General features: G+C 53.3%; 3 protein-coding genes across 3 annotated transcripts in view; 2 read left to right on the top strand and 1 right to left on the bottom strand.

Annotated features, from left to right (window-relative positions):
* Positions 1-3,516: 3,516 nt before the first annotated feature.
* On the top strand, positions 3,517-4,875 carry LOC311199845 (D(1) dopamine receptor-like; the record flags this gene model as incomplete). Its single annotated transcript, XM_084273980.1, has 1 exon — positions 3,517-4,875. The coding sequence occupies one exon, from the start codon at positions 3,517-3,519 to the stop codon at positions 4,873-4,875; it is 1,359 nt and encodes a 452-aa protein (XP_084130106.1).
* Positions 4,876-10,259: 5,384 nt separating this feature from the next.
* Positions 10,260-19,075, top strand: R3HCC1 (R3H domain and coiled-coil containing 1; the record flags this gene model as incomplete). The annotated part of the gene is made up of 7 exons (XM_084273902.1): positions 10,260-10,354; positions 11,215-11,352; positions 11,621-12,848; positions 13,070-13,242; positions 14,496-14,566; positions 15,312-15,407; positions 17,264-19,075. The coding sequence occupies 7 exons, from the start codon at positions 10,260-10,262 to the stop codon at positions 17,413-17,415; spliced, it is 1,953 nt and encodes a 650-aa protein (XP_084130028.1). The 3' UTR covers positions 17,416-19,075.
* Positions 19,076-19,575: 500 nt separating this feature from the next.
* LOXL2 (lysyl oxidase like 2) overlaps positions 19,576-23,686 on the bottom strand; it is a gene marked incomplete at both ends in the record, with an annotated part of 42,180 nt that continues 38,069 nt past the window's right edge. The window contains 4 exons of the mRNA XM_084274034.1: positions 19,576-19,655; positions 20,844-20,955; positions 21,850-21,986; positions 22,524-22,639. Of these exons, the coding sequence (XP_084130160.1) occupies positions 19,576-19,655; positions 20,844-20,955; positions 21,850-21,986; positions 22,524-22,639 (445 nt within the window). The remainder of the gene's footprint in view (positions 19,656-20,843; positions 20,956-21,849; positions 21,987-22,523; positions 22,640-23,686) is intronic.

Genomic DNA, 23,686 nt, shown 5'->3' with positions numbered 1-23,686 from the left:
CTTCCTTTGCTTCAGCTTGTCTTCCCTTTCATGATTGTGGCATCTCTCAAACGTGTGGTTTCAAGGCTGGCCTGGCACACGCTCCTTTGCCTGAGCCACCTTGCTGTGACTGTGGAGGAAATGGAGATGGCAGAAGTCAGTTCTCCCAGCTGCCCCCTTGGTTTTGTACTGAACAATACACCAGTCTTACTCTGGGACAGTTTTTTCCCAGCTCCTTGTTCTGATGGTAACTAGGCAGTGCAGCTGAGGAGACCAGCACTGGGGTTTTTTCCCCTCTAAAGACAATCTAAATGGAGTAAACTGGTGTATAACTTACTCAAAACAATTTACTCCTCATTCCCTCTGATACTAAGGTGCCTGAAGTAGGCTCTGAAGGTGGCAGGCAGTCCAGTGCCTGTTTCCTCTGGCATGAAGCTCGATCTGAGCTGCTGTGCTGCTCCCAGGAGAGCTGCAGTGCTTTTCCAGGCCCAGGCAGGGAAGAGGAGGAGGAAGTTGTTCCTCCTTCCTGGGTTTACCTTGCACTGTCTGCAGCACAGCTCAGGTCTTGCCTACAGCTGCTATCCCTGGGTTGTCTCTTAAAAGGATCTGATTACCCTTCATTTCTTCCCTGTATCACCTCTGGAAGCACAAAGTGATTCCTGTAGGAATAAGCACTCCAGTAATGGGTCTTGAGAGCACCGCCTGGAAGAGGCAGTTAAGAGTTAAACCCAAGCAGCTGCTGCTTTTATTTGAAGTGGCTTGTAATTTTCTTCCTTTGATGCAAAGTGGGGAATGTAATCAAGATGGCTGAATGGAGAATTTTTAAGTGTATTTTGGTGAGACAGCAGGGAAGGGAAATAGAGGGCAGTTTCTTGCTGGGTGAGGAAATTAAATATAAAACCCAAGAGCTGAGCTGCCACTAAACTGGAATCTTATCATGTTTTGAGTGCTGTTTAAAATAGTACTTAACAGGAGCCTTGGAAAAAAAAAATAGCAGCTGCTTAATGTGAGGAAATGGAGCAAAAGTGTCTGGTAATGGAATGCAGCAGAACAGAGGAGCAGCAGCGGTGGGATCCTGTCTGCAGGAGCTGTGTGCTGAGGTGCATGGAAACTGGGCACTGGATCCCTTCCCAGCAGCCTTTTTCCCCCTCCTAACCCAGCTCTGGATGGCTCCTTTTGGTGTGAGCAGTGTGGGAGGGTGTGATCCCTTCTTGGATGGTTGTAACCTCCTGAGAAGGAGGAGGAGGAGGAAAGCTTCCTCGGGTCTCGAGGAATGATTTCCTGGAATACCTGCTGGCTCAGTGACCCTGCTGAGCCTCTGCTGTGATTTAACACTGCCTGATGGATCCCCTGCCACCTCTGAGAGCAGTGACAGCAGCCTGGGGCTTGTCTCTAGGGAATACGAGGAATAACGCCCCAGGGGATGTGGCATCCGCATGCACCCTCCTGCAGGTCAGTGCTCTGCCAGGGTCCTGAGCTGTCTGGGTGACTCTGACCCTCTTCTTCCTCCCCCTAAGCCAAGGTGCTGAGCCACAAGCCGGCTGTTGGTGCCATCTAGCCGCTCTCCCTGGCATAGGCACTTGGCAGGAGCGTGCTGCAGACGGTGGAACTAATGAGGCTTAATTAAACAAAGCCTTCAGAAGTAAGTGCTGGCAACACGTTTCTTTCACCTGTGACAGAGCCAGCGTGCTGTTTGCTTTAGGAGTGAGTGTCTGCAGCCACCAGAGAGGAATTGTGCTCTTGTTTGAAAGCTGTTCCTGGGCAGTTCCTGCTGGATCTGGGCTCATGCAAAGCCTGGGTGGTGAGGTTGGGTTCATTCAGTCTCAATGTAGCTGAGCTGAGGCTGTGAGGATGGGCTGTTGTTGCTCTCTTTCTCAGGGTTGTGTGTGGCAGGCAGAGGCTACACTACAGCTGCTGTCAGTGCCACCAGTGAGTTAACACCCAGCTGCCTGGCTGGTTGTTCAGGCTGATGCCAAAAGCTGTCACTGCCCCTTCCCACCTCGGGTGGTTTATCAGTGAGGCTGTTCTCCAAGGCAGGTCATAGAATCACAGGGGTTGGAAGGGACCTCCAGAGCCCATGGGGTTCAACCCCCTGCCAAAGCAGCTCCCTAGGACAGGGCACACAGGTCTGGACAGGGCTGGAATCTCTCCAGAGAAAGAGACTCCACACCCCCTGGGCAGCCTGTCCCAGGGCTCCCTCACCCTCACTGGCGAAAAGTTCTTCCCCGTGTTTTGTGTGGAACTCCCTGTGCTCCAACTTGCAGCCATTGCCCCTTGGCCTGTCCCCACAGACACTGAAAAGGGGCTAGGTAGTGAGGAGAGCTCTCAGGGTGTGCTGGCAGGGCTGGCACTGTGACATCTTGTGTTTCTGGTAATGTTTGCAGCTGCCAGTGGGTCGCTGGGGTGTGAAGGGTAACGTGGGACTGCTTAGGTCCCATTTAAAGAGTGATGAACTTGAAACTACTTCCTATGGCTTTACTGAAAATACCTGTGTTTATTTGGGATGAAAGAATGTGATGTTCAGCATCCTCTTTGGTCCTACTCTGCTGAGAGAAGCACTCAGTCTGTGCTCTGGCTGGTACTTGCGGAGGGGAAAACCACTCACGCTGGTACAAGGGTGGGTTTGGGGGTGGTTTCCCTTCTTTTAGTTTTTCCTCTTTCTGATACTTGAAGGAATTCTGTAGTGGAAAGTAAATGCCAGCTTTGTGCTGCTGGCAGTGTGGGAGGGGGGTGGTAACTGCTTTAGGGTCAGATACCTGGGCCATGACTTGGTTCCTGTGCAATGAACTTGGGCTACTTTTATTCAGAGATCGAACACACTAAATTCCCGTCCTGATTTGCAGTGAAGACCCTCAAATCCCACTGGAATGTTTGTTATTCTCCTCCTTCGATCCCATCACCTAATTCCCAAGCAACTTACCCTGTCAGCTGCAGACTCCTGATGTCACATCCTTTGCTTGTGGAGGACTGACCTGGTACATGGCGGGGACCTGTGTGTGGGCAGAGAGAGAAATCCAGAGTGATTAGCAACAGAGGGAAGAACAAATGAAGCAGCCTGAGCAGAGAGGCTCTGTCTGCAAGAGCAGAGGGAGCTCTGATTCCCTCTTGCACCTGGCAGCAAGTCCCAGCCTGGCTGGAGCAGGAGGGATGGGCTGGGATTCTGTAGCAGGCAGCTGATCGATAATGACTGAAGAGCTTCTGAGAGAGGAGAGGGAGGAAGGCTCACAGCAGAGCCCTCCCAGCTCGCTCAAGTGCTGGAGGTGAGTGTTGGCTCTTTGTGAGCAGCAGGCTGCAAAGAAAGAAACAGGGTGGGAGGTGAGAGGGAGGGGGAAAAAAACCCCAAACACCACGCTGTCAGCAGGAGATCTGGAGTGGAGTGAGAGCTTCAAGCTGGGTCGTCTGGCTGGGGCTGAGAGCTGGGAGGATTGCAGTTGGTGCTTCTGAGATGTCAGTGGAGCAGTGAGAAGGGGTTTTGGATGCTGATGGGGACCTGAACACCTGTGAAACCTCTCAAGGGACTGGAAGAAAGGAGAACCCATGGATGGATTTTACTCCTCTGCAGAAAGAGATGGGCAGGGTGTGATCAATGTCACCAGCAGCAGGAAGAGCTGGGTAGAGGAAGGCACCTCCAAGTTGCCCTTCCGCGTGGTGACAGCTGCCTTGCTCATCCTCCTCATCCTCTCCACGTTCCTGGGCAACACCCTGGTGTGTGTGGCTGTGGTGAAGTTCAGGCACCTGCGCTCTAAGGTCACCAACTCTTTTGTTATCTCCTTGGCAGTCTCTGACCTCTTCGTGGCCGTCCTGGTGATGCCCTGGAAGGCTGCCACCGAGGTGGTGGGGTTCTGGCCCTTTGGGGCTTTCTGTGATGTTTGGGTGGCTTTTGATATCATGTGCTCCACAGCTTCCATCCTCAACTTGTGCATGATCAGTGTGGACAGGTACTGGGCCATTTCCAGCCCCTTCTGCTACGAGAGGAAGATGACGCAGCGCGTGGCTTTCGTCATGATCGGAGTGGCTTGGCTGCTGTCGGTCTTGATTTCCTTCATCCCCGTGCAGCTCAGGTGGCACAAGGATCGTGAGCTCCTCAGCGATCAGGAGCCAGGATTTAACATCACAGTGAAGGAGAACTGTGATTCCAGCCTCAACAGGACTTATGCCATCTCCTCTTCCCTCATCAGCTTCTACATCCCCGTTGCCATCATGATTGGGACGTACACCCGCATCTTCCGCATCGCCCAGCGGCAGATCCGCAGGATCTCCTCCCTGGAGAGGGCGGTGGAACATGCCCAAAGCTGCCACAGCAGTGACTGCCCTCACCAGGCCTCCCTGAAGAACTCCTTCAAGAAGGAGACGAAGGTCCTCAAGACTCTCTCCATCATCGTGGGTGTCTTTGTCTTCTGCTGGCTGCCCTTCTTCATCCTCAACTGCGTGGTGCCCTTCTGCGGCTCCGGACGGGAGCCGGGGGAGCTTCCTTGTGTCGGTGAGAAGGTCTTCAACGTCTTTGTCTGGTTTGGGTGGGCCAACTCTTCCCTCAATCCCATCATCTACGCCTTCAATGCTGACTTCAGGAGAGCTTTCACAACCATCTTGGGCTGTGGCTGCCTCTGCCCCAGCAACGCGGTGGAGACGGTGAACTTCAGCAACGAGCTGGTCTCCTACCACCACGACACCACGTGGCAGAAGGAAGTGGTGACCCTCAGCTACCCCCAGCTTCTCCCCCACACTGCTCTACAGATGGAAAGCAACGAGGTGTCCTTTGAGAAGGTTTCTGGGGTCTCTGAGCCCTCTCCCACCACCTGCCCTGCGGGTGCCTCGCCAGCGGTGATGCACGTGGAGTGTGAGGTGGCTGTTTCTCTGGAGAAGATTATCCCTTTCACCAGCACTGCCTCTGATTGAGGCAGGGTTGGGAACAGGGTGGTGGGATGACCTCCAAGAGAGGTGGAAGAGAGGATGCTACTGCAGTTGCCTATTTTTTGAGGAGTAACGTGGCCCCTTGTACTCAGGGCAGGAGTTTGTATTAGGAGGTGTGGAATGGCCAGAGTGATTTTCCAGGTGGCTCAAGGGGTTTGGATGCATGGCTTTGTAATTCCCAGTTCCCAATCCAGCCCGGTAGACATCCGTGGTGCTGCTCTCTTAATTGACCCATGGAAAAATGCTTTCAGCAAGAGATGAACACATGAGGGCTCAAATTCCACTTTCCTCGTGGCTTCAGCTGAGAAAGCAGAGACTTGTGTGGTCTGCTGAGCCCCTCTGCTGTGGTCTGTGAAGTGAAAAGGCAGCTGTGCTTGTGGGGAGAGGGGCTGCTTCTCCCACTGCCTTGTCCTCCATGGTCTGGAGGCTGCCAAACACAGCTGGTGTGGCATTGTTAGTGTCACCTACCAGCCTTCAGCTCGGGAACCCCACGTTTCTGGTGGGCTCTGCAGGAAGGGAGGTGATGCTGGGGCCACTCTCCCAGGCTCACCTCTGTCTCTCTGTTGCTCAGCTGAATTATCCAACAAGCCTGGACAAGCATCCAGCCACTCTTCCCATCGCTTCTCCCAGCGCCCTGAGGCTGTGCTTGGGAGCAGCGTGTCTGGAGCGTGTTGCAGGGAAGGATCTGACATGCTAAAGGTCCTCTCTGGAGCAAGAGCCAGCCTCCCCAGGCTGGGACGTGCTCGGCTGGGGATGGATGTAAACTGCCTTTAGCCCCCGGATTGCTCAGAGCCTGAGGGTGTCTGAGCCCTTCAGACTCTGGGGGCAGAGCAGACAGTCAGATGCTCGAGTGAGAACATTGCTGGTTTGTTTTCTGCACCTCCACCTTCCCTCCATCAGGTCCCACTCCTTTTCCCAGGCTGTTTCTTCCCCCTTTTATTTACTTCTCCCTCTAATTTCCTACCTCCCCCATTTCATTCAGGATCCCTCCCTTGCTGTCTCATCTCCATATCAATGGCTCACCTGTACCCTGGATGAGCCTCAGCTCTCTGCAGGGAGCTGGGGGTAGGAACAGCCCCCACAGCTTCAAGGCTGAGACACCAGTGACTCCAGAAACGTGTTTTGGTTCAACCCTGCCACAGCCAGTGGCACATCCACGTCGTCTTGGATCAGAGACATCTTTAGCTCCCTGGCACAGCAGAAAAGCCTCTTTCCCCCCCCCACACTCCCCAGCAAACCTTAACAAAGAGAAAAATCAGAAAGTGATAATTACAGAGCAAGGGTAATTACTAAATAGAGCCCAATTATAGTCAAGTTACAGCATAATCAGTGTGGGAGGGGAGCAGAGCTCCCTGTATCTCCAAGGTCGATGCTTGGATCTTATGTGTTTGGGGAAGCACTGATATGGCTTTGCTTGGTTGGTAGCCACTGCCCTGCACAGCACTGGTGGCTACTTGTCAGAGCTACATCATCTTGGGGCTTTTCAGCTCTGGGAGGATGGGGATGGAGGATTAGAGAAGGAGTAGTTGTTCTGCTGATCCCCTGGAATGGTTCCAGGGTGTGTGATGCTACTGGTTTCTGTTGGGCATCGCTGTGATGTGTATAGTGGTTGTCTGTGCTAAAAGCAGGGGGCTGTAGCACATGTAGGGTGGTGGGTCTTTACTTGGGGACTCCTGGCAAGAGGGAGGCAGAGTGTGTGGCTTCATTCAAAGCAGCTCTGTCCTCACTCCCTGGTTTTGAAGAGTTTGTTGATCCTCATCTTGTGGTGAGGTTCTGGAGCTGGATCCACGACTGTTTGTGAAGAGATGCAAAGGAAGCAAGTAGCTGGGTGCCTTGCTGTTAGGGGTGGTGAGTGGCAGGGTGAATCTGCAGCAGACAGGCTGCAGAGAGGGTGATGTGATCTGGTTTCTGTGTGTCCAACTCGTGTTGGGGAGCTCTGCACAGTTCCAGCCCCAAAGCACTGGGGCTTTCCTCTACCAGGGGCACAGAGCAGCCATCCCTCCAGCTGGACCTCTTCCCTGGCTGCTCGTGGGGATGGCTGGTACCTTCCTGGCATCAAAGGAGAGGAGGTGACAGCGAGACAACCCCAAAACTTCCAGGTTATGGCACGGGGCTCTGCAGGGTGCAGACACGTCTGTGCTCGGTCTGGGAAGAGGATCACAGCTCCAGATCAGCGTAACTCAGGCTTCCTTTGGCAGCAACACACCTTGTCTGGCTTCAGAAAGGGTTTCTCTTTTCCCTGCTGTGGGGTTCCTACACAGGTCTCTGGGGAAGCATCCTCCTCTGACCATCCTGATGCTGTGCAGCACCCTGCTTACATCCCTGCCCATGCGTCAGAGGTGAGGGTGATGAGTCCCTACCCAGGGCTGATCCCGGAGCAGGGACCCGTGTGTGCTGTTCCTAGCCCTGCTCCTGCCTTGGAATCCCAGGTAAGCCAGGCTCCCAGCCTTGGGAAGTATGTATTTTTGGAAGGGGGTAGGACCCAAGTGGCCCCCAGCTGGGGACAGAGGGGCTGCCCTAGCTCCCCAGATGGGTGCAGATGAAAATCCTGTTTGCCTGGAGCCACAGCACGCGTGGCCCCATCCTCCCCAGGGGCTGCAGGCTCCCTGGAGCTCTGCAAGGTCTTTCCTCTTTCTTTCTCTTCCCCAGTGTAGTTCCCACTGTGATGATGATCAGCAAACACCCCAGAGATGTTTAGTGCTGTTGCCACGAGATGCAGCTGGTGGTCCCAAAATGCTGCTGGAGACTTGACCAGGGACTGAGTGGTCCGTGGGTCATCTCTGCTCACAGGTAAGTGTCAGCAGCACTGTAAGGGGGGGCTGTGAGGGTTGCTGCCAGTATGGTGGCCCTACACAGACACAGGATGGTGGCACAGTGTTCCCAACTCTGCTTTGCAGTGGAGGCAGCTCTGGGAGCCCATGTGGCTGGTCCTGCATTCAGGGCTCAGCATCTCAGCCTGGCTCTGAAGGGGAGCAGGGCTTAGGCCTGGCTGGAAGGGGTACGTGTCCCCCTGGGTTAGGAAGGGTGCTGTAAGGCTGGATGGGGTGCTGTCTCACTCTGCACAGCCCTGACATGGAGGAGCCAACAATTATGTTGGCCTGGAGCAGACAGGAAGAGTCTGGGAATGAATCGTGGGTGGTTGGTGCCGTTGTGGCAGCGGATGGACGTGGAATTGTGCCCATCACTCCTGGGCTGCAGGAGGAGCACGTTCTGGGGAGGGGGACGTGGTGTGGGGTGGGGGATGCCTGTAGCCTTGAAGGGATGTTTTGGAGGAAGGGATTTAGCAGGGGGAGGGGAGCTGGTGTAGGTTGCCATCTCTCCTTGATTTCGCTTCCAAATTGGAAGCATCAGCTGCTCTTCTCATCAGGCAGAGCCAGGGCTGGTCTCTGAGGAGAGCAGCTCCAGCCAGGGGTCAAGACTGGAGGAGGGTCTCCTGATGTGTGGAGGAGCCTGGCTGGAGCTCTTGAGAAATCACAGGCCTGGCTTTCTCAATCTGTATGGTAATTCGGAGCAATCAGCCAGCTCTGGGAGGGGAGAGGAGGGAGAGATTAACCCTGCTGAGGATGGCTGCAGCAGCCAGGATCTCTCAGGGATGGCTCTGCTGTACCAGCAGCTTGTCAGTGTGTCTCTATCCACACCAGGAATGTAAAGAGGAGCCCAGACATAGTCCTTTTATGCTCCTACAAGAGAAATAACCAGTGTAACATTGAGCAGATCGTTGACAAACCCTGGGGTGGGTTTTCATTGACCACTTGATGGACAGCGGGACTATGTAGGGAACCATCTCCCCTTGAGCTGGGGAGCAGAGGGGATGCTCTCACCGAGCTGGGGGCCAACCCTGCCCTTGTTTTCCTTCTGTTCCTGCCCCACTCTCCAGTTACCCGCCCCAAAACTCAGCATGGGAGGCGACTTCTGCCCCCTCCACGTGCCTTGTGCCCCTAAGAAACGAGCCAAGGTGGGGAAAACCTCGGATGCTTTCGGCCGGAGGAGCCTCGAGCCATCACCGAGCCCAATCAGCCTTTATTTCTTGCTGTTAGGGGACCAGTTGCCCCCCGGGGCCGTGGAGCTGGGGGGGCAAAAGGGGCGCGATGATGATGATGATGTCCCGGCTCTCGAAGGGGGGGGCACCCACGGCTTCGGCAGCCTTTTGGGGGGGCGTTTACCGGCGGGACTATCCCCTTACCCTTCCTAACCGGGCTGTTAGGGTGCCTGCGAGCCCCCGCCCCGCTCCTCCCCGCAGGGCAGGGCCCGGGCCCGGGCGGGGCGGTGCTGCCCGGCGGGAGGAGCCGGCACCGGGCGCAGGCGCCGCGCCGGGATCCGCCGCTCGCCCGGGCCTGGCGGTGAGGGCGGCGTGGGGAGGGGTTGGGGGGGCCGGGCTGGGGGCCCGGAGCCACGCACGGCACCGGGGCTGGGGGGCTGCACCGGGATGGGGATGGGGAGGGGGTGGTGTAACGGGGTGCGGGGGGGGTGTAGCGGGGAATGGGTGCCCAGAGCAGCGCGGGGGGGTGAACGGAGGGGGTGGGGGAGGGTAATAGGGTGCAGAAGGCAGCACGTGGTGCCGTGGGGGAAGGGGGGGGCAGCGGGGTGCTGGGGGTGCATGGGGAAGGGGGTAATGGGGTGCACGGAGCGGCACAGGGTCCTGGGGGGGGGTGCGCACAGGGCTGGGGTGCAGCAGGGTGCGTGGAGCAGGTTGGGGTGCTGGGGGTGCACGGGACGGGAGCAGGGTGCATGGGGAAGGGGGTGTTGGGGTGTGCAGAGCAGGTTGGGGTGCTGGGGGTGCACGGGATGGGAGCAGGGCTCATGGGGAAGGGGGTGTTGGGGTGTGCAGAGCAGGTTGGGGTGCTGGGGGTGCACGGGACGGGAGCAGGGTGCATGGGGAAGGGGGTGTTGGGGTGCGCAGAGCAGGTTGGGGTGCTGGGGGTGCACGGGATGGGAGTAGGGTGCATGGGGAAGGGGGTGTTGGGGTGCGCAGAGCAGGTTGGGGTGCTGGGGGTGCACGAGGACGGATTAATGGGGGTCTGGGATGGAAGCAGGGTGCATGGAGCTGCATGGGGTGCTGGGGGTGCACAGGGATGGGACAGGATGCAGCAGGGTGCACAGAGCAGCACAGGGCGTAGGGGGAGGGGGCCATGGAGCAACATGGGGTGCTGGGGGTGCATGGGGAAGGGCTAAGGGGGTGCACAGGGACGGGAGCAGGGTGCTGGGGGGCTGCCCAGGGGCTTTTGAGTGTACAGTGTGGGGGTTGGGGTGCAGCTGCACAGAGAGTGGTCCAGGTTTGGTGGGGGGGGGGGGGGGATACCAGGGCACCCCCAGGGACAGGGGATCCTGCAGCCAGCTCTCCATGTAGCCCTGTCCCTCTGCAGGTCTCCATGGACGGCGTGGTCCTCTCGCCCAGCGAGGATGAGTTTGTGGGCAGGATCACTGAGGAGCTGGAGCACTTCATGCTGCAGGGGCAGCACAACAGGTAGGTGCCCTGCCACGGGCGTGTTGGGGGTCTCTGCTCACTCCACGCTGGGTCCTGCTGCTCTAGGAGCAACAGTGTGTTGTGACTCTGGTCTCAGCTTTGCACTGGCTCTCTGGGGTGAAAATGCCAGTTTCATCATCAAACTGGTTCATTTCCCCTCTCTGCTGAGGGCTTCCCCTGCCCCAGATCCTCCTCCACGGCAGTGGACTCTGTTGCCTTGGATTGCTGGATCATTTTTCTTCAGCCAGGCTGGATTTACCTGGACCCAGTCCCTCATCCATTGACCTTTGAAGCCCTTGAGGTGGCCAAAAAGAGGGGCTCAGGCAGGAGCAGGAATGGGATGGCTTAGCACAGCTTCCTGTCAATTTGTAACGACTTTAAATACTCATTTTGTTGCTTTTTTTAAAAAACAGTTTTGCAGAAAGCACCAGTGCAATCGTACAGTGCTCAGGAGCCAAAGCAGAATGTGTTTAGATGCACTGAAATCCAATACAATGTCTATTAATCCGTTTGTCGTCTTTGAGTTGCTGGTTTCTGGAGACATTTGGACTGGGGACCAGTAACAGCCTTCTCCTGGTGCTTCCTGGCTGTTCCTAGGATGCAGGTGGGAAAGAGTCTCAGCCCAAGGCCTGAGGACCAGGCAGTCCTGGACTCCCTGCATGATGTGTGAAGCGAGCGCATCCATCCAGACGTGTAGGATGGAGCAGGGATTTTGGCTCTTTAATACTAGAAAGTCCTGCTTGGATTTTAAACCCTACACTGGGAGCAACTTGGGGAAGAGAGGTTATTAAATCCCTGCTACCATCCCATCCTCCCCCTTCCTGGGACTGCTGATGCCCCCATCCCCTCTCTCTTTCCAGTGTGCTCCTGTTCCCACCCCTGTCCAGTCGCCTCCGGTACCTGATCCACCGCACCGTGGACAACGTGGATTTGTTGAGCAGCTTCTCAGTGGGGGAAGGATGGAGGAGGAGGACAGTCATCTGTCACTCGGCTGTGAGGTAGGGCACAGGACACCCAACGGTAGTTTGTGGGTTGTTCAAGCTCACGAGTGGGGAGTTTGCATGGTGCCTCCCCGCAGAGAGAAGAGGCTCTGCTGGTGGTGGCATCTTCCAGTCATAAAAGCAGCAGATGCTCCTTGCCCCTGCCCCCTACCTGCTGATTTCCACGTGGATTCGATGCTTTTCCTCCTCTTTCCCTTGTGCAAACATTCACAGTGCTCGGGTGCCTCTGCTCCCTGCTCACATCTCACCATTCTCTCTGTCCCAGGCTGCCCAGCGACACCAGCAACCAAAAACCCAGCAGCCACCCACCGAGACCACACCGACCTCCACAGCCCTGGGGCCGGGGCGGCCGAGGCAGCCGGCTGCGGCACGGCGGGGACGCGCACGGCGACAGCCGATCCTGCGTGGGGTCTGGCCGGATAAAAAGGCCACCCTGGAGGAAGCCAGACAAAGCCCTGTACGTCCCCAAGGCGATGCGCAAGAAGGCAGAGTGGGGGGAGCAGGAGAGCCCACCAGGGGCTGCGTCCCACTCAGGTGGGGACGTGGCACGAGAAGGAGAGATCTGCCTTAAAGCTTTGGGTGGGGGTGCCCAGGAGGACCTGAGGAAGTCTGAAGATGGCCCAGGTGATGTCTCCTTGGCCCTTGGTGAGCAACAGGAGCTTGGTGAAGGGAGTGGTCCAGAAAAAGGTATCGATGCTGCGAATGACCTGTGCCCTCCGTGCTGTACGGATGTCCCATCCTCAGAGAGCAGCAGTGATTTCTCTGGGCAGGGAAGTCAGGATAAAGACTGTTCAGGTTCCGTTCCTTCTACACACAATAAAACCACAACTGGAGCAGAAGATCAAAGCTGTGACAACGTAGGAACACCAGAAGGTAGCAAAATCCCCTGCCAGCTGCGAGCTGAAGACCAAAGCAGCCAGGATGCTGGTGTAATGGAGTGTGGGAAACCCTCCTCCCTGCCAGAAGGTCACAGCAGTAGCTGCTGTACAGACCTGGCTGCAGCGGAGCCGAGCGCAACGTCACTGGTGCTGGAAGACCAAGATAAGAGCTGTGCCGCTGCCAAGAGCCCGGAGAGCGGTGGGAAAGTGTCACAGCCTGAAGAACAGGGCGAGGACTTGGTGAACACCAGCGTGGTGGAGGGAGGGAAGAGTTTCTCTGAGGCAGAAAGGCAGGAGGGAGAGTGTTCCAGCATCGCCCAAGCGGAGAGTAACCACAACGCCCCAGCAGCCAAAACTGAGCCTCTGGCCCCACCTGAACCGGTCTGTGGTGCTGATCCATCAGCTCCTGAGGACCAGAGTGAGCACCAGGAAGATGCTCCCATCCAGACCCATGTTGGGAAGGAGCCTGTGGTACAAGAGGAGGGCAAGGAGTGTTTGGGCTTGTCCGGTCAGCTCTGGCGTGAGCTGTGTGTGTCCGCAGGCGATGAGGAGCGCGCGGCCGGCCGTGGGCAGAGCAGCCTGGAGGGCGACTGCACCACAGAGCTCTTTGCAGAGGTAGAGTTTGCCAGTGGGATTTGCCATGGGGAGCGATGTGGGGCTGGGGGAAAGAGGGTGGCTCAGCAGTCAGTCGGCGGCGAAGGTGCTGCTGGGCTGCTTGACCAGAGTGTGGTCGCAGAGGGGGTTTGCAGGGCCCCAGGTGGGGTGCTGAGCATCGCTCTTGAAAAGGAAACCTTGCCTGAGCTATTGTATTTATATTTCCTTTGAACTCTTCTCAGATTGTGGGTCATTTAACCGTGAAGGACGTCAGCATTGAGAAGATCAGCTTTGATTACTCCAGCTACGGAGACGCCCAGCTCAGCGACGGGGATTTTGGCCACATCACTGAAATCTACGACTTCTCCCCATCCCTGAAGACAGAGAACATCTTAGAAGTGTTCTCAGATTTCCAGTGAGTACCAGTCTGAGCCTGAGCCCGTGAGCAGCACCAGCAGCAGCAGCTTTCAGGCTTGAACGTGCCACAGAACCGGATCAAATGGGAATTCTAGTTCCGCCTTCGCACCCTTAACGCTCGGTGCCTCAAGGGATGCTTTCCTGCAGTTCAGGCAGGACTTAGGACACAACTGGCTCCTTGGGGCTCTGTTGCACACACAGGTATCTACATGCTGGCTTTTTCCTACTGCTCTGGCTTCAGGGAGAGCCTTCAGGTGCTTTCTAGGAGCTCCTTTATAGCACTGTCCTGGTGCCCGAGTGAAATGACGTGCTTCTGTAAGTCTTGCAAGGAAAAGGGCTCCATCCTGCTCTTGGAGATGAGATTTCTGATGTCAGTACAGGGACCAGAGCCTTGGACCCAAAGGAGTGAAGTTGGATTAATGGTGGGGGGCAGAGCTGAACTCAGCCCTGACATAGCAATGGGCTGCTCGGTGCAGCTCTGCGTTACACTGTGTCTGTGGGTACCTCTCCCCATCCTCCTCCTCTCTTGGCATTAACTGGCAGGTCTGGTGTGAGCACTTCACCCCTGCAGATCCCTTAAATGAACCTCCCCTCCCCATTTGCATTTTAAATGGACTCATATCTGTTGTGTGTGTTTCTCTGATGGGTTTTTTTTTTTTCCTCCCCACTTGGTGTGAGTGTGAAACTGAGCTGAGAATTGACAGATCTCAGCTGAGCAGGCACTGGCATTTGGATTTCCTGTGCTGTGGGAAAGGCTTGGAACTGCCAGCTCCCAAACTCCCATTTTCCACTGATGCTTTATTGGATTTTTCACCTTGGGCTCTTCACCCCAAGCTTCAAAACCTCTTCTGTAAATAAATCACTGTCCTTTCACTGCAGGTGCCTGAGCGGTCGGGTGGCGATTGTAAAGCACCAGAGAAATGACAAACCATATTTCATGTGTTACAAGATGGTCCCTGAAAACTGGGGTTGATTTTGGCCAAGGGCTTCTTCAGAGGCAAAGGGAATTCTTGGGGGGGAATCACAGATTCCTGGTCTTGAAAGGGGCATTCCTAATCATCTCCTAATCTTCCCTTTCCTCTACTGTAAAATGGGTATAGATACTTTGAAAAGCACCAGCTGCCTACACAGAACTGCACAGCACTCCATAACCCCACCTGGGGAGTGGGTTTATTTCCTCTGTGTGTGTTTGTGTGTTGGGTTTTATTCTTCCTTCCTAATCAATATCATTCTATCACCTTCTCATTGTAGCGAGAGCGGCTTCAAAATCCAGTGGGTCGATGACACACACGCCCTGGGCATCTTCTCCAGCCTCTCCACAGGTAGGAGGACTCAATTTGGGGCAGCTTGAGGGACCTACTGGGGTTTCTCTGCTTTTTTCCTCCATTAGTGTGGTGCTTTGTGGTGTCTGTTGGGTCTCAGGCTCAGGCTAAGCCACTGACAAAGGTCATTGTGGTTTTCTTCTTCCACGCTTCAGCCTCAAAAGGCTTTGGGGGCTCAAGAAGCTGGAATGGCCAAGTGGGGTGTGGAAACTGCTTGGCAAGGGTGGGGTTTAATCAGCCTGGATAATAACCAGGGCACTGCCTGTTCAGTGAGCAAGTTGCACTGTGCTTCTAGAAATCAGGTTTAATTCCTGGTTGGCTGCTTCAGTGTTCTTCCTTAGGGACTGGACAGCTTTCCTGGCAGCATCCAGGAACCTGGAGACCTTTGGGGTGTGATGGCCAGGCACCAGACCTGGCAACCTGGCCTCAGGTCAGAGCCAGCCTGAGAGAAGTTTCTATCCTGTAGCCCAGAAGCTTAGGTTTTTCTTTTGGGATTTAATCTAATAATGACCAAGTTGTCTCTTTAAAACATCTTTTAAGATCTTTTCTTGGGACTCTGTGTGCAGGGGATGGGTGATGCACCTGAGGTGACCAGATGAGTGCAGCTGGGTTAGTACAACCCTGGAGATAACACATCACCTGCCAAAGCTCAAATTACTCAGCGTTGTTGTACTGTGTACTGGTTTTTGTGGTGAAAGCTACTGCTTTTCAGGCTGCTGACTTCAGGAATCTTTGTTCTTTGCAGCATCTCAGGCCCTGGGGCGACGTTACCCCTCCTTAAAGATCCGACCCTTGATCCACGCAACGAAGCAGTCGAAGATCAAGGCACTTCAGCGACCAAGTAAGACTGGCTGTTTAATTAGCACTACCACTAGTCTGGCTCTTGAGTGGTCCCAAGGACAGGTTAAACAGGGAAAGAGATATTAAGGGCTGGTATTTCTTTTTAGTTGTTTTTTTAATAGCTTTATTGGCATTGCAGGACAGTGGAGACTCTTCAGTTCAAGCCTGCAGCTGCTTTTTCTTTTTCCTATTACTGCATTTTTCAGCCACCCCATGTCCTGGTGAGGTTTGTTACAACTCCCTGTGGGGATAAGGCTGGTTTCTGCCTGTCAGCAGCAGGCATGAAGCCTGGCACAGGTCAGTGAGGTGGCAGAAATGAAGCTACAGCCGTTACCGGGGCTTAAGTCTTCAGTCACCCTTCTATACCTGGCATGAGTTAAAAAGCATCAGCTGCTGTTGCTTTTTGGTTATTCCCAGTCTGCCATGCACTACTTGCTTCTCTTGGGAAGAGTTTTCCCTGTGCAGTGGGAAGGGAGGGTGACAGAAGAAGGGGGTGGCAGACACCATAAGCCTGGTCCCTTCCTTTTCAGGGCTACAGACAACCAAGGAGATAAAACCCATCGCAGTGACTGGTGTGGTTGGCATGATTTTTATTCAGGATCAGGAAGAGCTTGTCAAGCTTAGCCATTAACATCATTTTATTCATTTTATTGCCTTTTAAAATCATACTGTAATCAGTTACACTCGCCACAGTACAGAAATGCCATGAACTGTGTAGCAGTAGAGACGGCGCTGAGCCTACAGCCCTGCTGTTTGTTACTGCTCCAGTAACAAACTGGGGTGTGGATGCTTTGAAGGGACACTGTCACAGCCAGCTGTTGCTGAGGGTTGAAGACTTTGAATCTAAAAGGGAAAGGCCCAAAGGACTGGATGTGAGTTTGCACTCTCCAGTCGTTCACACTCCCTGAATTCACACTTCCAAATCAGGGGATTAAACTCCCCCTGGGGACCATCACATATGAACTGTTCAATTTAAGCACTGATTTCTTAGCTTTTCCAACTGCAAATTTGGATCTTCATTGCCTGACAGCATCTCTTTCTTGGGTTAGCTTTGCCAAGAAAGCGTGGTGGGTTTATTTCCCAAGCTGTGGCTGCTTTGAGCCTGCCCCTTTCTCTTGAAGCTGCTGCTGGGCTGCCTTAATAACAACTTTTGGAAGAAGCAAGCAAAGCCCCTGTTGCTAACTGGCTAATAATCTTTGCAAACAGTTGCTGATATGATAAATGATTAGCTAATTGCCAAATCCAGCCTAGCATGGACTCAGTAAAGTTTTGGCACAGTCATTTCTCAGAAGATGAAACCACAGCAAGCCAGAAGAGGGAAGTTACTGGCCAAAGGCTTTCCCAAAGCATCTGATTCAATTTAGCTCTTTTTCTCTTAAAAAAATGCAGGGTTGGTTTTGTTTGGTGGGGGTTCTTTTCCTGAGGATTTAGACAGCTGGTTTTGGATTAGGCTAACTGGAGATCCAGCTTTTCCTGTGCATGGATAAGTGGGTTGGACTGTGCACCTTCATTTTGTTCTCAGAGATGGGACCTGCTGAATTTATAAAGCCTGTTCCTGAAAGTTAATGGAGAAAGTTAATGGGGAACAATTCTCTCTGCCACCACAGAAAGGGCCTGCAGCTTAATCCTGGCCAAAAAAAGAGTTAATCCTAAATCCAAAGCTGGAGGTACACCCATCTAAAAGAAAAGGTGATCGCCTGGGCAAGGGCAGAATAGCTAATAATTGTGTAAAGAACCCAGAAAACCCAGAAATCAGCCATTCTCTTGAGCAGTCCTGGGGCTCAGCCCCCAGCCTGTTCCCAAACAAGTGCTAATTTACTGATTTTTTTCACCCACATTTGTGTTTTTCACCCCTAGAGCTCCTTCACCTGGGAAAAGAAAGACCCCAGACTGACACCGCAGTGGCCAAGAGGCTGGTGAGCCGGGCTCTGGGTTTGAAGCACAAGCAGCAAGACATCTCAGGCACTGAGGAGCTCCCACCTGAAAGCTTGGACCAGGAGGAGGAATAAACCATCTCAGCTGGAAAAATAATGATAATAACAATAATATACATAGAGGAGCATGGCTGCAATGACATTAAACTGCATGTGGAACAGTGAGTTGCCACAGGGATGTTTTGCTTATGGATTAGCACCATCTTTTTCTTTCTAAAGTTGGGAAGGGGGGAAAAAAATCATAATCTTTGCTGTTCATGAGGTGATTTTTGAGCTCCAGAGCTGACAGTGGTTCTGTTGGAAAGGGTCTGTTACTCCCTGGGGTGCTTGGAGAAGGTAAGGCTGCTTGCAGGAAAGCCAGCTCGAGTTTAAACAAATAGTAAATGCATTAGAGTGAGGGAATTGTATCTTCTTGGCCAAAATTCAGCTGTAAGCAAGGGCAGAGCTGCTGCAGGAGTGAAAAAGAAAAGAACAATCTGTTTAATGTTTACTCTGTTGTAATGTTGTTGTTGAAATATCCCACAAAACTGACAGGCATTGATTTGCAAGGGAGTTCCAGGGGGTTTGGTTAGAGCTGGAGTGTTTAAAGAGCCTGTCTTGCTTGGTTGAACTGTTAGCAAGGAAAAGAAAATGAGGACTTGGCCAGTTCCAGTTTGCCCAGAGCCTGGTGTTGAGATAATTCTGCTGGATGCTGTGCTGGGGTGGCAGCAGCAGAGCATCCAGCACGTCTCAGACTCTGTTCTTGCTGCACAGTCCAGCACCTTGAGAACAAAACAGAGTTTTCCACCTTAAAGTTGGCTAAAAACCTCAGCTCAATGCCAGCACCTGGGCTGCTGGATGACAGAAACACTCTGACAGGCATTAGCAAGAGACTTCTGCGTTCTTTAAGCCTCACAACACCCCTGTGAGGTAGGTTATGGAGAGCACAAGAGAGATGCAGCCAGTTTCAGTCTCCCTGTGGGTTGGAATGCTCAACTCTAAGCATTGGGTTACCTTGAGCTGCTTGTAGAAATCTTCTGTACAAACACAGGGAGGGGAGGGGGAAAAAAACCTTCAGTCCCAGGAATGGTGGATAAGGCCCTAAACTTTCATGGAGCAGAAGGACACAAATGGCATATAAAACATTTTCTCTGGGTAAACCATTTTTTTTATTCAAGTGTCCAAAAAGCTGCAGCAATGTGTGTCCTCAAACAAACAGAGGAGCACACCTAGCACCATTATGAATTGACCAAGGGTAGGAATCCTTCTACAGAAAACCAAGAGGGGCTGTGACAGCACAGGTCCAGATCCCTGATGATGAAAGCCACAAAGTGACCTCTGGAAGGTACAGTGATGACACAATGCCTTCACTAAATCCATCCTTTAAAGAACAGACAGCCTGAATATCCAGCTGAGAAGCACGATTTAGGTGTAAGGTAGAATCTGCTGGGTGAGTAGCTTACTGCATGATGGAATTCACAGCCCAGGGGATTCAGCATCAGGAGATCTGCAAAGTCTTCAAGCTGTTTCAAGGGAGATGCAGCTTTGTGGAGCCCTGATGCTCTTGGAGAAGACAGTTCTGCAGGAGCTGCTCCGCTTAAGGGGTTGGGCAGGGAGTTGATTGTTGAATACAAGAGTTTCACTGCAGTATTAAACGATGCTTTATACTGTTCTGTGCAGAAAAAGGTGCTCTGATTATTTTGTTTCCCCCCTGTATTCCTTTGCTACAATGGAGTAATGCCATGGCAGTGCTGAGGATTAGCTCTGTTCAGGAAGCAGCATCACCAACGGAGGTGTTGGCAGCGATGGTGGCGGTCAAGCTCGAGTCAGAGGGCTTAAAAGATACCAAGGTTAATGAAAATGAACAGTAAATTAGACACATTTAGGCTGTTGGTGCCCAAAACAGAGGCACAAGCGTGCTCGCTGCAGCCTCAACCTACCACTGTGAGTAAAGATGGTGCTGCAAAGTGGAGGGAGGAACCTTTGTGGAGAAGGTTGGAACGGTGGAGATGTGGAGCTGAGGAGAGTTTAAAAAGCCTCCCACCTACCTCAGGGTGGAGGGTGGGACTGGAGGGCTGAGAGCACCTAAAACTGGGAAGGAAGGCATCTTGTAGAAAATAATTTACCTTGCTAATTTAAGAGTTTGATTGTTTGCTTGATTCTTTCAGGGTGGTGCAGTGGTTAGGGAAGAGAAAAAAAGTCATGGAAGCAGGAACCCTGGCTTCTTTAAATAGTGGGGCAGGAGGTGAGGCCGCTCTATCGGGTGGACACCTTGTTGTTTGTGAGTCCAGTGAAGTGATCAAACTTCTCTTCTGTCTCCTCACTGAAGGAGCCACCTGGGGAGGTGACAGAAAGAGCACAGGGGGTTACACAGGGAGGTGGCAAAGGCAGTTGGTGACACCAGGCAGAGAACACGCCAGGGTTGGGGGTAACCTGCAAAAGCTGCTGGGAGAAGGAAGGCCTCAGAGACACTACTAGAGCAGCAGTGGTTTTCCTGGGCTAATTAATTTAAGTATTAATCAAATCTTGCCTTGACTGGAACAGCCAGGAGGCCCCAGGAGTACCAGATCTTTTGTGGTTTTGGAAGACTAGACTAGAAAGAAGTCCAGTGATGATTAGCAGGGCCTGTGATGTGTCTCCTCCTTGATGCTGAGGGTAAGCAGGTTCTCTTGACTCCTCAGGTTGGACCATGCCCTCACTTTCTGCTAGCTGAGGAAGCCAAACACATTTATTTTTAAAGAGAACCAGTTTGAAGCTCAGCTGGAGAGTCCAGCCAGCACTTCTGTGTTTGCTCACCCAAGCAAAGTGGGTTTGGCTTTTCTGAACTAAGTCTCAATCTGAGCTGACACAGGAGACCAGTATTTTCTTAAAAAAACCCTCCCAAACCCAACAAAATCAATGAGAAAAATATCAGGGGGTTGCATGGAATTTTTTCAGGAAAAACATGCTTTGAAGGATTTCAGCCAGCTCTGGAAACTGTCTTCACCCCTGGTTTTGTTTGGAGGTTGGCAGGCAGCTGCTGGTCATTTCTGTGTTAAAAGGGGCTTATCTCACAAAGCCCATTCTAAAATGGTCTTGACAATTGACCATTGATCAGAGAAGCCCAGACTGGTCTGGGTTGGAAGGGACCCCAAGGGTCACAGAGCTCCAACCCCTGGGCTTCACCCATCCCTGTTCCTTTGCTTGTCAAGGAGAGAGGAGCTTTGGGCTCTGAAAAGAGGTCAGGCCCAGGTGGGTAAGAATTTGAGCACAGGTTCTTGTTTAGAGGCCTGACTAGGTCCAGCAAACATGTTCTTAAGTTGCAGGGGAGCCTGACAGGCTTGGGAGGGGATAAAGCCAATTCCCTGGCAGAAGGGAGAGAGCTGGAACATCCCTCAGCCCTGGGGCTTGGTAGAACAGGGCTGTTTACCCACACCGTGCCTGCTGCACTGGTAACAAGCTCAACACAGCACCAAGTAGTAACACACCAGCCCACCCTCTTCACAACCTTAGTTTTTCCCCTGCAGAGTAACTTTTCCTCTCACCTATGTGGCAGTTGTACATCCAGATGCGCTGCCCGTCGTACCGGCTCCTGCACTTCATCACGTTGTTTGAGTAATCAGATTCAGCAACTTCATAGTTTGGGTTGATGACAACCTAGGGAGAAACACAGTGGGAAGTCACCTAAAGGCAGGCTGAGACAGGATCATAGAATCCCAGACTGGGCTGGGTTGGGAAGGACCCCAAGGGTCACAGAGCTCCAACCCCCTGCCACAGGCAGGGACACCAACCTCCAGCCTGGAGCTACACAAGGTTGCCCAGGGCCCCAGCCAACCTGGGATGGGGCACCCACCACCTCTATGGGCAGCCTGTTCCAGCCCCTCACCACTCCCTCTGTAAAAAACTACCCCCTAATATCTAATTTAAACCTTCCTTTAGCTTTAAAGGAAGGATCAGTTTATTCCTTGCACAGGGACAAACTGCTTGAGGTAAAAGCCCAGACTGAGCTGGCACCTTCCCCCATGCTCAGCCACCCTTCCCTACACTTCACACAACAGCAGCACAGACAGAAATAATTCCTCTTCCCTCCTCACTGGTCCAAGTGGCTGGTTTTGGAACCAAAGAATCCCACCCCCCAAACCAAGCTGTAGGCAGAGTCTTAACTCTGCAGCCACCCAAGAACAGCACTATTTAATCCTGTTGCTTACAAACAGCTCAGGAGCTCAGGCCAACAGTGGGATGCTGTGCATATATGTAACATGGCACTGAGTGTTTTAACAACAGGGCTTGTGTAGGACTGTTGGGTGTAGCTGGACGTGGAGCTCTTCAGCCTGTCAGCTCTGAGCTGTGGTTATCAGCCCTGATTTTCCACTCAGGGCAGCAGAATGTGACCTGGTAACACCTTGTTGTCCTGTTAGGCAATGCCTTATCTTTTAGGTACCCCAGGAACATACTCCCTTCTGTAATCAGAGGTTTTATACATCTCCCCCAGGACTATAAAGCAGCAGATAAATCAACAGCAGTGCCTCAGACCCTCTTTTCCTCCCATACCTGGAAGAGGTAATCGCCTGGTGGGACATCAGTGATGTCGATCCACTGGCAGTCGATGTCGTGCCGGTACACGTCCCAGCACCCCACTGTGATGCCTTGTTCCCCAAAATTGGCACATTCATACTGCTTCTGCACATCTAAAGGAGGAGAGTTAAAGGCACAACACATTAGTTTGCAGCAAGGCTGGGAATTTCCCCACCCTCAGCCATGCCTGATGAAGGGTTGGTTGGTCTCCAACTCCCCCAGAGAGCATCCACAGGGCCAGGATTTAGGGCAATGTTTAATACAAGTGTCTTGCTCAATGTTTTGTATCACCACACACCTGCTGCTGCACTGTGCTGTGGGAGGAGCTGCCACCTCATCACCCAGGTTTGGAATTTCTTGCTTTACAGGAATCCAAAAATGCAGAGTCAGGGTTCTGGAGCAGCTCAGAGTAAGGATGGAAGAGGCTGTGGTCTGAAAGCCTCAGGATACAGGGCTTTGGGGGGGTGTTCTCAGATAGCTGTAGAGCCTGCTCCATCCATCCATCCCTCCCTCCCTCCATCCCTTCATCCACCAGGACTGGTTTCTGGCTCCTGTCAAGCCATGTCCCAGCCCTGCTCAGGAATCTATGGGATGCCAAGATGCCATCAAGCTGTACAGATTCCCAGCACAGAAGGCTCTGGCAAACATACCTGCTTCACATTCAGTGTCCTCCAGGCAGAAACTGGCTTTGTGCCCTTCGGCCACCTTGGTCCCGTTGAGGTTCAGCAGGTCATAGTGGGTAAACACCTCCATGCTGTGGTAATGCCTGCAAGGCAGAGACAGGGAGAGTTACCTCCAGGGAAAGCAGACACCCTCTTGATTATCCAGGCTGGGCAGAGGTGGCCCAGGGTGACCTGGATGCCCACAGCCCAGGTGGTTGCAGGGCTCAAGCCAGGCATCTCCCTCCCCTCCCCATGTCCCTGGGGGTAAGTGCAGAACCATGTGTGAAGCCCTACAGACCAAGCATCACTTTGGGGGGGTAAAGGGAGAGAAAACACAGCAGGGAAACACCTTCCTGGAGCATAATCCTGTGTAGCACCATCCCCCCTGCACCTTGCACTGCCTCCTGGCCTGGCTATTTATTTATTTGCATGTCTAGTGCTGGAGCTGTTCCAGGGTGGGGGGAGCCTTGCCCCAGGCTTTGCTTTTCTAATGGCAAGGAGAGGAGCAGAGAATGAATCAAAAGCCAGTCAGCCAGGTTGTCATTTCCTGGGAAGGAAATACTTCACCTGCTCTGGAAAAGAGGAGGCACACAGAGCTGGGGGGGCCCTGGGCCAGCACCCTGGCTGCTGGCAGGCAGCTCTTCTTAAGGAGCAATGAATGCAGATTTCTTGGCAGGGAAACTAACAGCAGATGGAACCAGCTTCTCCCAGCACTCGCTCCTCTCAGACCTAAACACCCCCCACAGCTGGGTTCACACAGGATTCCTGTCAGGATTCTGAGCAGGGAAGTGTTGGTGTCAACTCAGCCTGGGCTGGGCTGTTCCCAAGGAGCCTCCCAGCCCCACTGAGGGTGGCAGCAGATCGGAGCCAGCGCACAACCTGCCCCACAAACCCCACATCAGCAAAGGCAGACTGCTGCAGGGCTTGGGTGATGCTGAGCTGGGGAGCATCAACCTCTTCTCTGCCACGCTGCTGGTTCAGCAAAGGAAATACCAAGTGAAGAGGGTGATGGGGCCAGCTGATGTCCATGGGACTCACAGAGTGGGAAGCAGATGGCAGCACCTGATTGAAACACAGTTGTGAGCTCCACGTGGTCAGGGCTGGGCACAGACACACTGTCATGCTGATGCAATGCACTGAATTCAGTCCCA

The sequence above is a fragment of the Gallinula chloropus genome (genome assembly GCF_964237585.1).
Source record: "Gallinula chloropus genome assembly, chromosome: 21".
Classification (NCBI taxonomy): Eukaryota; Metazoa; Chordata; class Aves; order Gruiformes; family Rallidae; genus Gallinula; species Gallinula chloropus.
The sequence above is the reverse complement of the archived record's forward strand: the minus strand, read 5'-3'. Positions and strand labels throughout refer to the sequence as shown.